Source organism: Panthera uncia (assembly GCF_023721935.1).
Source record: "Panthera uncia isolate 11264 chromosome E2 unlocalized genomic scaffold, Puncia_PCG_1.0 HiC_scaffold_20, whole genome shotgun sequence".
Classification (NCBI taxonomy): Eukaryota; Metazoa; Chordata; class Mammalia; order Carnivora; family Felidae; genus Panthera; species Panthera uncia.
The window spans coordinates 11,550,051-11,562,643 of record NW_026057589.1 but is presented as its reverse complement, the minus strand read 5'-3'; the positions used below and the strand labels follow the sequence as shown (position 1 = coordinate 11,562,643).

Genomic DNA, 12,593 nt, shown 5'->3' with positions numbered 1-12,593 from the left:
GAACTGTCTCTCTTTCCATCCCCTTTTTGAGCTTTGGCACTATTTTTGGAAGTGTACCCTAGCAAAGTGCTCCAAGCCATGGACTCACCCAACTCTGGTCTGAAATGCTGTAGTGGAATACTTGTTGCCAAAGCCCAGGTAGTTTGGGAGCTCCAGCAGATATTAAATAAGACCTTCCACACGTGGAAGAAACATTTCTTTGGCTGAGCAAATGGGTGCGGAAGGGTTACGACTTCAAGGAGAGAAGTGGAGCTACAGGCATCACGGATGACGCTCGTGGGCTGGGCCGTTAGCCGTGTTTCCGTGGTGGAAGAGAGACAGGTCCGATTTCAGGTCAAGGGTCACAGCATTTAACTTTCTTGCTCCCTCGGGGTTTCTGCCAACTCACCTCATTATTTAGCTCTTGGATCATTTGCTGGGAGGCGTTTTGTTTGCTGAGAGAGGAATCCAGTTGCGTGGAATATTGCATTAACTGTGCTTTGACATTCTCATTTTCCTCCTCCAATATTCTCAGATTTTCCTTTGTCTGCTCCCCCATTAGAGAACAAAGCCCAGAAAAGAGGTGTTACCTCAGATTCCTTTAGAAGCCTGCTCCCCCTTCCCAGCCTGTAGCTCCATCCTGCAGCCTGCCTTCTCTTGGCCCTTCTCTCTCCTCCTCACTTGCCTTTCTCACCTTCCCTCCCCCTTCTCTCCTGAGATTTGAGTCCCCATGGCCTCTGTATCCTACTAGGCTCAGTGGGGCTCAAGTCTTGCCCGGATTCATGACCCAGCTCTTCTTGGGTTCTCCTTCTCACCATCTTTTCTTTCCTTTTTTCCTCTTGTCGGAATGTCTCGAGCTCTTGCTCCAGCAACTTCTCCTGTTCTTTGCTCTTTTTCAACTGCTCCCGTTTCTCCTCCACTAATCTTGTTACCTCCTGAAGCTCCTCTTCTAGATTGCTTTTGGCGGAGGCTTGCTCCCTATGCTGAGAAGTAAAGAGACTGGCCTGAAAGACAGTCTTAAGGCTCTACACTTTCGAAACAAAACAAAAAACAAAACAAAACAAAACAAAACCCCCTTCCCCTGACAATTGTATAAAGGGAATGGCTGAAATAAACATGAGGGCAACTCCTTGGTTATTTAGCATAGATAATAACAGATTCCTCTGATGTTCAGCATTTTTTTTGGTTCAATTAGATATACCAACTTATTTTATTTACAGATCCAGTTCCCACAGCATCAGCCTTCTCTCCCACTTACTCACTAAATCTTTCTACATAAAAACCTCTTTGAATAAAGTTTTTAAAAAAATCTTAGAAAAGCACAGAAAGAATAATTCAGAGATCAAAGACTTTAAAATGACTGACAGGGATGGCTTTTGAACCCTATAAAAAAAAAACACCCAACATTGTCCTCTGACTGTTTTTAAGCTTAGCCCTTGAAAGTGCTTATTATTGGTCATGGGAAGTAGAGCTGACAGGCTGGCTTAGCTTTTCTAACACAAACTCTGGACAATGAGTTTGAATGGATTGGTGGTGGCATCTTCCCAAATAAAGACTAATATATTTAATCCGGAGCAGAGCAAATGCTTGAGCTGGCAGCCTGCTTGCCCTTTATACCTGGTGTTGAAGGAGTTTTAGACGATCTAGCAGGTCAGTCAGCTTCGCGTCCTGCTCAGCTGTTGTCTTCTGAAACTGCCTCTTTTCCTTCTCTGAATGTTCAAGCTTCCTCCGGGCCTCAGAGAGTTCTGACGTCAGCTCCTCTATCCGTTTCCTAAAGCAACATGGCAACAACAGGAGGACAGACTCAGTGTCTATGTTGGCGGATCATGAGCCACCCGCACGGGGCTTGCTGGCCCACTCCCGGGCAGCTGCCGCGGTGTCCTGGCTGGCTTGCAACGGACAGAGCCTTTCTCTAGAGGTGATGTGGTGGTACCTGTTGGGTGCGAGTTCCTCTCCGGCCATCAAGGAATCCTTCTGCAGCTTCTGAAGTTCTCTCTGCAGCTCCTGGATGGTCTCCGTCTTCTGCTTCTCCATGAATAGGTAGCTTTGCAGTTTCCTCTGGGAATCCTCTAGGTTACTCTTTGCCAGAAGGGCCTCTTCTTTATACTGGGCTGCTTGCTGAGCTGCAGAACACAGGGGACAAGCCAGGCACCTGTGTATGTGAGGAGGGAGTGTGCATGAAGACCAGACTCCCAAATAAGACCAGTCTGTTCCTTCATTTTGTGCCCTACCTCAATTTCCAACCTGCCCTCATTTCTCTCCATTTCATTATCACTCCTAAGGAACTCTGCTGAATTATCCATCTTCAGCTATCCCCCAGCCATGGCCTGCTTCTGGACTAAAGTTCAACAAATCAATATAAACTGCTTGGTATCTCTTATGTGACTCATCCTGTCATTATGGACAAATCCTGACCCTAATGGAGTTTAGAGTCTAGTCAGGGAGACAGACTGGCCCACACGACATAGAGGACACAGTAAGCGTGCACTCACTGTGAACTCCTGTGAAGCAAGATTGGTGGGGATGGACTTATGGAGGAATAGAAGTTGCGCTGAGCCTGAGAATGAGGAGGATGAAAGGAATTCCAGATGAGGGGATTGTTAGAGCAAACACATGGGAAGGGAACAGGGGAGGCATGTGGGAAGAGGATGGGAAGAGACTGGTTTGATTGGAAAGAAAAGTGGGAAGGGGTGCCGGGAGACAGCTGAGCAGGTACACGGACAAGAGAGGGCTTTGGAGCACTTGGAAAGCCAGAGAGAATGTTCAGAGTTAATTTAGTGGGTTCTTGAGCAGGGACCTGGCATAAAGAAAAGACTATTTTAGGAAAACTAGAATGTATTAAGTGGGGAAAGACTTCCTACAAATATTAGTCCATTCCTTTGCCCCCACTGGGTGTAAAGGGAGAAACCTCAAATACGTTGCTTACCGGAGTTTGTCTACACCAGAATATGCTCCTATATACTAAAGTTTCTACTTTTGTTTCTAACTTCAACCTCACCCTAGTCTCTGTTTTTCAGCCTTGGAGACTGGAAGAAAGATGGTATCACTACAGAAATAATTATATAACTTGGAAGAAGAAGGAAGATTTTCTGTTTTTAAGCAGGGAAGAGAACAGTTTCAGTTTTGGGAATGAAGAATTAGAGGGCTAAAGCCCAGAGCGGGCTGCTCTCCAAAACGAGTGACCACAGGTGCCAAGTCAGGGTGGGGGCTCTAGGTTCTAGAGTTGTCCAGAGAACTAGAGCAGAGGGAGGAGGGCAGAATGTAAGGGGCAGGTGACTACTGCCAGAGAAGGAGGGAAAAGAGGAAACAATGGTGACGTTTGTGAAAGAAGGGACCTGTTATGTCTCCAAAGCTGGGAAACAATGGTTGAATGTGGGAGCCCAACCACACACAGACACACACTGTTATAGGAGGGGAGGAAGGAGGCTACACTTGGGACCCTTTCTTCCCCCGAAATTGATATGTCACTCACATAATATAAAATTGAACTCCTTAAAGCATACAGGTCCATGGCTTCTGGAATACTCTCAAAGGTGTGCAACCATAATCAGTGTCTAATTTCTGATCATTTTTCATCACCCCAAGAGGAACCCCTTACCCAGGGCAACAAGTTATCGGCCACCTCTGAGAAAGCAGTCTCAGCAGTGGAGCAAGGACACAATTGACAGTGCAGGCTACACAGCAAAGGATGCGTTTGGAGGCAAAAAAAAAAAAAAAAAAGGGGAGAGAATGTGTCTAAACCAGGGAGGGGAGAGGTAAATTGTATGATGAAGGTCCTGGAGAAGATGGGGAGGAAAGCAGTGCACTGAAGCAGAATATAGAGACCTGTCCTCCCCAGGATGGGGAGAGAAGACCTTCATCTGAGGCAGTTGGGAAGGCGGTGGGCATGTGAGCTCAGTAGTCCACTTTCCCAGTTAGGGGTGCATGCAGGAGCTCGAGAGGGCATTGTGATCCCTGGGAGATGTACCTGAGGTCACTGAAGGTTTGGAGCGAAGAAGTGGAGGAAGGAGAGGAAAGTGGCCCGTTAGAGAAAAAAGGGGACTGCTCTGGCCCTGTGGGTTTGAAGTGTGCTGGGGACAGGGACACTGCCTGCCGGGGCCTTACCAATCAGCTTCTGTTGCTGTTGAGCATCTTCAAGACAGTCCTTCAGCTTCTGGATCTCGGCCTGCAGGGCTCCACACTCTGCCCTGGACTTATCCTGCTTTACCTCCTGGATGGTGATTTCAAGTTCTGTTGTCATTCGTTGCTGCTTCTCCAACTCCATCTCCTTTTTCATGAGGCTGTTCTGAACCTGGGCCAATTCCTTCTCAAGCTCGTGCAACATCTCATCTTTCTCTTGGAGGATCTGAGGAAAGCAAAATGTGGATGCTGATAGAGGCCTCAGTAGTGCCCTGGTGAGGCCAGTTAGAGATTGTCTAGAGTCCTCTCCAGCCGCCGTCTTCTCTTGCGTGGACATCACAGTAGTCTCCTACCTCTGCTTCCTGCCTTAACTCAGGCTGCCCTCAACGCAGCAGCCAGGGAAGGGGTGGAGGGTGGGGTCTCTGAAAGTTTAAGTCAGATCTCGTTCTGCCTCTACTCAGACCCTCCAATAGCCGCGTTCACTTAGTAAAAGGCCAAAGTCCTCACAATGACCTCCCAGGATGCTCATGATCTGGTCTGACCTCACCTCATGGCACCCCTACCCCTCTTGCCTTCAGCTTATCTCCTAGAATATTCTAAGCAGACTGCCGTATAAGGGGGCTCTTGCACTTGCTACTCCCTCTGCCTGGAATATTCTTCCTTAAGACCTTTGCCTGGGTGGCTCCCTCACTTCATTCAAATCTCTGCCCAAATGTTACCTTATCACAGAGGCCTTCCCTGACCACCCTGTGTGAAATAGCCACAAAGCTGTTGTAAGAATTTATCAGTACCTGATATTGGCATTATATTATATATTAGTTCTGTGATTTGTTTATCGTCTGTCTCTTGGTATTAGAATGTAACCTCCAGGGGAGTAGGGATGTTGCATGTGTTATTATATTCTTTTTAAAAATGTTTACTTATTTATTTTGAGAGAGAGAGAGAGAGAGAGACAGAGAGGGGAAGAGCTTGAGCATGGAAGGGGCAGAGAGAGAGAGGGAGAGAGAGAATCCCAAGCAGGCTCCAGGCCATCAGCGCAGAGCCTGACAAAGGCCTCAATCCCAGGAATGTGAGATCATGACCTGAGCTGAAACTGAGTCAGACACTTAACCAGCTGAGCCACCCAGCCACCCCTGTGTTATTATATTCTTAATGCCTAGAATGGTGCTTGGCATACCACAGGAACTCAAAAATATTTGTTGACTGAATATATGAATGACTCAAATCTGTTTACCCAGACTCCTTGCCTCTTGTGATCATCTCTCCGATATTTCCATTTTGACTAACGGATCCCCTCTAGACCTTCAAATGGGAGGTTTGAATGACCAGCCAGTCAATGGGTTGGATGATTTCTATTAGCTCTGATGGAAGTTTAGAGTTGGAATAGCACTGACTACACAAGCTTGCATTGGTTTCACAACCTTTCTGTCCTTACTTCCATTCGTAGGCTTTTCCAGGACCTTGACTTATGTTGGCAATTACAGATCTTCCAAGGCATAGTTCCATTAGTATTTTCAAACTGCCTTATTTGCATATTCATAAGATATTTGTCATTTTATAAATTGAAATTTCTTGAAATTCATAATAAGTTTACCTTACAGAATTTCTTTTTTAAAATATGAAATTTATTGTCAAATTGGTTTCCACACAACACCCAGTGCTCATCCCAACAGGTGCCCTCCTCAATACCCGTCACCCACCCTCCCCTCCCTCCCACCCCCCATCAACCCTCAGTTTATTCTCAGTTTTTAAGAGTCTCTTATGCTTTGGCTCCCTCCCTCTCTAACTTTTATTTTTGTTCTTCCTTCCCCTCCCCCATGGTCTTCCGTTAAGTTTCTCAGGATCCACATAAGAGTGAAAACATATGGTATCTGTCTTTCTCTGTATGACTTATTTCACTTAGCATAACACTCTCCAGTTCCATCCACGTTGCTATAAAAGGCCATATTTCATTCCAGAATTTCTTTCCACTATCAAGTACAAACAAAAGTATTTTATTTATTTATTATGTGCTATGAGAAATCCCAAAGAAGTGCTCAGAATTGCCTCTGGGCCTAAGGACCCCACAGTCTCACTGCTCCTGTGTTGACGGTCCCTGGGCTGTCACAGGGCGTGGGTACAGAGCTGCAGGGCCTGCTCTGGCCGGGGTCCAGCCTCGCACCTGTCCCACTGGTGGCTCTACCCAGAGGGCTCCTCTTGCCTTACCTTGTCTTTCTTCAAACCCAGCTTCTGGGTCTCAGTGAACTGGATCTGTAGCTCCTGCAGCCGCCGTTGCAGGATGATGACCTCCTTATCCTTCCTCTCCAAGTGGGCGGATGTCTCCTCCCGCAGCCCGTGCAAGTCCAGCTCCAGCTTCATCATGTCTACAGTGGGATGGGGCATGTGTTTCTCGCTCAGAGGGGGCCTCCGGCTTCCTTCTGCCTCCTGCCCAGCCCCCACTGCTCCCTGGCTCACCCTTCATGATGTTCTTCTTCTGTTCGGACACGGCCTCTAGCTCCATGCGCAGGTCCTTCACCAGGTTCTGGTACTCCTCCACGTGCAGGCACTGGCTGTCTTTCTGCTCCTGCAAGTGCTTCAGTATCTGGGCAGATGGGAAAGGAGCAGGGCGGGATGAGGATATGGGGGAACAGTGCTTTCTAAAATGGTGACTCTCAGGGAACCTGGGTGGCTCAGTCGGTTAGGCATCCCACTGATTTTGGTTCAGGTCCTGATCTTACATTTGTGGGATTGACCCCGTGTTGGGCTTTGTGCTGACAGTGCAGAGCCTGCTTGGGATTCTCTCTCTCCCTCCCTCTCTGCACCTCCCCCTGCTCTCTCTCTCTCTCTCTCTCACACACACACACACACACACACACACACTCTCTCTCTCTCTCTCTCTCTTTCTGTCTCAAAATAAATAAACAAACATTTAAGTTGCCAAATGTCTAGAACTGGTGAATCCAGAGAAACAGAGAAGAATAGTAGGTGCCAGGGGCTGAGGGAAGGAGGATGGGGAGTGACTGCTCGTGGATATGGGGTTTCTTTTTAGAGTGATAAAAATATTCTGGAATTAGTGGGGATGGTGGCCCAACCTTGTGACTATTTTTAAACCACTGAACTGTATACTTTAAACAGTGAGTTTTAAAGTATGTCAATTATATCTCAATTTAAAAACATTAAAATAATAAAAAAATGTGGCAGACTTAGCATCCTCATGTAGAATGTGCACAAAAGCCTCCAGCCCTTCTGCCCTGTAACAATCAACAGTCACTGATGGAGCACCTACTATGTACTAGGCCCTGTCTCCTTCTGCCCTGTAACAATTGACAGTCATTGATGGGGCACCTACTATGTGCTAGGCACTATCCTAAGTGCTGGGGACAGTGGAACAAAAACCCCACAGACATGAATCCTTGCTGCCATTGAGCTGACCTTACAGTGGGGTGAGACAGACAAAGAGCCTAAGTAGTCACTTGCAGACAATGTTAACAGTTGATAGGTGCTATGGAAGAAACAGAGCAGCAAGAGGGGAATGGGGGTGTATGGGGGGATGGGGTTGTCATTATAAATAGAATGGACAGGTTGGCCCCACTGAGAAAGTGTCTCTGAGCAGGGAGTGAGCCATGCTGCAGTGTCTCTAGGTATCTGCAGACAGGGGAACTAGCCGGTGACCAGACTTTGGGGAGAGAACATGGGGAGGTCATGTGGTTAGAGGGATAGGTGATGGAGAGAGTAGGGGGACATGAGGTGAGAGGTCAGTGGGTGGTAGCATCATGGGGGGCTTGTAGTCCTCAGGCAAGGACTTTGGCTTTTTACCCCGAAGCAGGAGGCTGTAACTAAGAGAAGGTAGGAAGATGTGGTCGAGGAGGAGCAGTTAGTCATCTGGACATCAAGGGAGAGTTATGTGATTTCAGAGTTGTCAGGAAGAGGAGACTGCAGCATGAAGGTGGGCAGGGCAGGGGACAACTGGAGGAATATAGGGTAATCACCATATGATCCAGGTGTGGGCACTGCAGAGGCTCAAAAGCTCACTCTATGGGGTGCCAGAGTGGCTCAGTTGGTTAGGTGTCTGACTTGGGCTCAGGTCACAATCTTGTGGTTTATGAGTTCAAGCCCTGGATCGGGCTCTGAGCCAACAGTGCAAAGCCTTCCTGGGATTCTCTCTCTCTCTCTCTCTCTCTCTCTCTCTCTCTCTCTGCCTCTACCCCACCTGCTCTCTTTTGCTCTCTCTCTCTCTAAAAATAAATAAATAAACTTAAAAAAAAAAGGCTCACTCTATGCCAGGCCAGCTGGGACCTGGATAGTGCCATTCCTAATAGAACATCCAGGTAACATGAAAGCTTTGGATAGGACACATAAAATGGCAGTGGAAAGTATAGTCTGTTTCATAGGGAAGTCTGCATCAATTTAAAAAATGTAGTGGTAAAAAGGCATTAGTGTTTCATTGATATAGAGTTTTGGTTTTGCAAGATGAGAATGTTCTAAAGATCTGTTGCACAACAATGTGAATATAACTTAACATGACTAAAATGTACACTTAAATGTGATTAAGATGGCAATTTAATGTTATATGTATTTTTGCCATTATAAAAAATAAGCGTATGGGAGAAATAAAGACATTTTTCAGACAAAAAACCCAGGAGTGTTATGAGATCTTGCTGTAGGTCAGGACGTGAATAATATGGAACTGACCTTTAAAATAAATATTGACAGATGTCCAAGGAAGAACTCCAAAATTCAATACTGATCCTTCATTCATTTAAACTTTCTGGTGTCAGAAAGTCCTGGAAAGAGAAGAGTCTCCATCCCTTCAGTAGAGGACTCTTGGAGAGCTTATATGTGTTGTTCACTCTCCCTGCTACCTGCCTTTGCCTGCCCACAGTATGGCCTCAGGTGGCTGCCTTTGCCTTGGATCCCAGGTTCAGGTATGACTGACTTAAGATCTCACCAAGGAAATGCAAACTGGTGCAGCCACTGTGGAAAACAGTATGGAGGTTCCTTAAAAACTTTTTTTTTTAATTAGATTTTTAAATGTTTATTTATTTTTGAGACAGAGAGAGAGACAGTGTCTGAGCAGGGGAGGGGCAGAGACAGAGACACACACAGAATCTGAAGCTAGCTCCAGGCTCTGGGCTGTCAGCACAGAGCCTGATGTGGGGCTCAAACCCATGAACCACGAGATCAGGAACTCAGCTGAAGTTGGATGCTTAACCAACTGAGCCACCCAGGCACCCCTGAGGTTCCTGAAAAACTTAAAAATAGAACTGTCTTGGGGCGCCTGGGTGGCTCAGTCGGTTAAGCATCCGACTTCAGCTCAGGTCACGATCTCACGGTCCGTGAGTTTGAGCCCCGCATCGGGCTCTGGGCTGATGGCTCAGAGCCTGGAGCCTGTTTCCAATTCTGTGTCTCCCTCTCTCTCTGCCCCTCCCCCGTTCATGCTTTGTCTCTCTCTGTCTCAAAAATAAATAAATGTTAAAAAAAAAATTAAAAAAAAAAATAGAACTGTCTTATGATCCAGCAATTGCACTACTGGGTATTTACCCAAAGAATACAAGGAGAGTAATTCAAAGGGATACATGCACTCCTATGTTTATAGCAGCATTATTTACAATTAGCTGAGATACGGAAGCAGCCCAAATGACCATCAACTGACGAATGGATAAAGAAGATATGGTATATTCCATATACAATGGAATATTATTCAACCACAAAAAAGAATGAAATCTTGCCAGTTGCAACGACATGGATAGAACGAGAGGGTATAATGCTAAGCAAAATATGTCGGTCAGAGAAAGACAAATGCCATGATTTCACTCATATTTGGAATGTAAGAAACAAGACAAATAAGCAAAGGGGAAAAGAGATAGAGATAGAGATAAAGAGAATCAAAGAACAGATTCTTAATTATAGAGTACAAACTGAAGAGGGGAGGTGGGTGAGGGAGTGGGTTAATAAATAGGTGATGGGGATTAAGGAGTGCACTTGTCATGATAAGCACCAACTGATGTACAGAATTATTGAATCACTGTATTGTATACTTGAAATTAATATAATGTTGTGTGTTAACTAACCGGAATGAAAATAAAAACTTAAGGGGCACCTGGGCGGCTCAGTTGGTTAAACATCTGACTCTCGGGTTTTGGCTCAGGTCATGACATGTCTGGTCTAACAGTTCAGAGCCTGCTTGGGATTCTCTCTCTCCCCCTCTCTCTGTCCTTCCCTTGCTATCTCTCTCTCTCTCTCTCTCAAAATAAATAAACATCAAAAAAAAAGAAAACTTAAAAAAAAAGATCTCACCTAGGAGAGCACTGAACCTAGCTTTGGCTACTAGTTGGTCAAATCTTGCTATTTGTTTACATGGTTTAAATGCTTATTCACTGTTAGAAACAATTTTTGAGATGGCTTTGAATTTTGAAAATAATGAGTTTTTGAAAAAAAGGACTGATTGTGAATAGATAATCTTCCCTAAATTTGGTGTTCTTCAACTCCAACCAGAAATTGGAAAGCTGGATGGTCCTTTTGAACCTAGCAAGCCAAGAGGAGTCTCTGTCTTATTTAGGAGTACTGTTGAAAGGGGGTTAAGAAGCAGGTGCAATTCCAAAATTCAGCCACAAAATTGAATACTGCCAGACACATTCGTTGGGACTTGGCATACATTACATACAGTATCTTTGTGACAGGGCCAACCAAGGTCACACAAATACAGAAATGAAAAATAAGCAAGAAAACCCAGAATCAAACTCAACTACATTCGACACCCCAGGCACAAATAAGCAAAAGTTTGCCTACCTTTTTAATGTCTTCACAATCTTCTGAGGAGCTAGGAGGATGTCTGTGTGTGGCTGTATAGGAAGCAAAATCTGCTTGTAATTTTATCAAAGCCTCTTCACGCTCCAGAACCTGCGTATAAGTATAGGTCAGTCATGCTGGGTGATCAACAGAATGTGATTATTACTAGACTAATTTTGCAGGGTGTTCCTTTTTTCAGCCTAAGTTCATTGTAATATTATACAAGTTATCACACACTTCCTGTGAGCTTAGTTCAGAGAAAGAATTAGGTTCTCAATCTTACATCAAGGTTCAGTAAGGCATAGGCAGTGGTTTGTCTCAAGTCTGTCAGTGGCCACATTTTGGACTCCCTCCTGAACCTCTGTGTGGTCTAGTTTATGAGGCAGAAGGTTCTTTAAAAACTGTGATGGAAAAACATACCTGATGTATCAGAGGACAGGATTCAAAGTTCAAGAATTAAAGAAGGAAGTTTCTTACGCAGTGGGTGGATGTGTATGTACTTTAAAAAAATTTAAAAAGCATGAAAATTTTGTTCTTGTTGGTTGAAAATAATTCAAACAAAACCCAAATCATCAAAAATAAGTGAAATCTCCTCTCCATTTAGTCTCCCTTCTCTCCCTTCCACTAGGGGGCAGTGGGTACTATGGGCAATTTACTGTACGTACTTCCATAATATGATCAAAGAGTTTAAAAAACAAAAGTGGAACTGAACTACTCATAGTATTTTGCAACCTTTCTCAACAATATATCACAAACATCCTTCTACACAGTCCTTACAGATCTACTTAATACTTTTTCTTGGCTGCATATTACTCTACAGTATGGATATCTCTTTAACCATTTAAAAAAAATTTCTTCAACCATTTCCCTATTGATGAACACTTAGGTTGTTGTGTGAGAGATTTTAAGTCTCTTTAGAATCTTGAACTTAGTGTGGGTTCGGGGGATGCATCCATGGAGAATATGAACAAAAGGTGGGGGCAAGTATAATTAAGATATTTGAGGAGTCTTGGGGAAAGAGATTACTTTAGGTGACACTTTTCCCCTCCTTTCTTTCTTCATGGCATTATTTTTGGTGTCTCAGAAAAATGTTCTAGAAGTCACTTACCAAAGCATTACTGCAGGCTAGTTTATTTCGAAGTTCCTGGATTAGATCATCCTGTTCAGAGACCTTTTGCCAGACTTCAGACAGTCGTTTCAGGGTCTCCTGATGCTCTTGAATCATGCAGGAAGAAGTATATATACGCACCTTTGAATGGTCACCCTTATTCTCAGGGTCCTGGGATATTTAGAAATAATGGGTTGGTTTTGTTCATGATATTCGAGTTAACTTCAGAATAACAGAAGCACGGAAAATCTCTTTGCTCTATATTCTAAAAGTTCATGTTCATATATGTGAATCATATCTCCCTAAGTTAAAGAAAAAAATTAACCAGTGCATACACATGGTGAAAACTTCAAACAGTTCATAAGAGGATACACTGAAAAGTTAGTCTTCCATCTTGACCCTCCATGACCCAGTTCTCTTCTTCTATGACAGTCTGTGTTACCAATTTTGGGGGGTATCCTTCCAGGGATATTTTATGTATATACATATATATACATCGGTATATATACTGAGTTGGCACTTCAGAGTAATGGGAAAGAGGTTCAACAAATCAAGTTGGGACAGCTGGAGACCCCTCTTGGAAAACACAAAATTATGTATATCTATATTTATCTATCTA

At 44.5% G+C, this 12,593-nt stretch overlaps 1 protein-coding gene across 6 annotated transcripts in view; it reads right to left on the bottom strand.

The window, feature by feature from the left end:
* Nucleotides 1-12,593, bottom strand: part of PMFBP1 (polyamine modulated factor 1 binding protein 1) — a 46,291-nt gene that overhangs the window by 13,440 nt on the left and 20,258 nt on the right. For all 6 annotated transcript variants that reach the window (XM_049622523.1, XM_049622527.1, XM_049622525.1 and 3 more), the window contains exons 6-14: nt 11,975-12,145; nt 10,867-10,977; nt 6,553-6,679; nt 6,304-6,461; nt 4,084-4,324; nt 1,913-2,102; nt 1,597-1,750; nt 795-962; nt 389-526 (exon numbers count right to left, since the gene is read on the bottom strand). In XM_049622523.1, the coding sequence (XP_049478480.1) occupies nt 389-526; nt 795-962; nt 1,597-1,750; nt 1,913-2,102; nt 4,084-4,324; nt 6,304-6,461; nt 6,553-6,679; nt 10,867-10,977; nt 11,975-12,145 (1,458 nt within the window). The remainder of the gene's footprint in view (nt 1-388; nt 527-794; nt 963-1,596; nt 1,751-1,912; nt 2,103-4,083; nt 4,325-6,303; nt 6,462-6,552; nt 6,680-10,866; nt 10,978-11,974; nt 12,146-12,593) is intronic.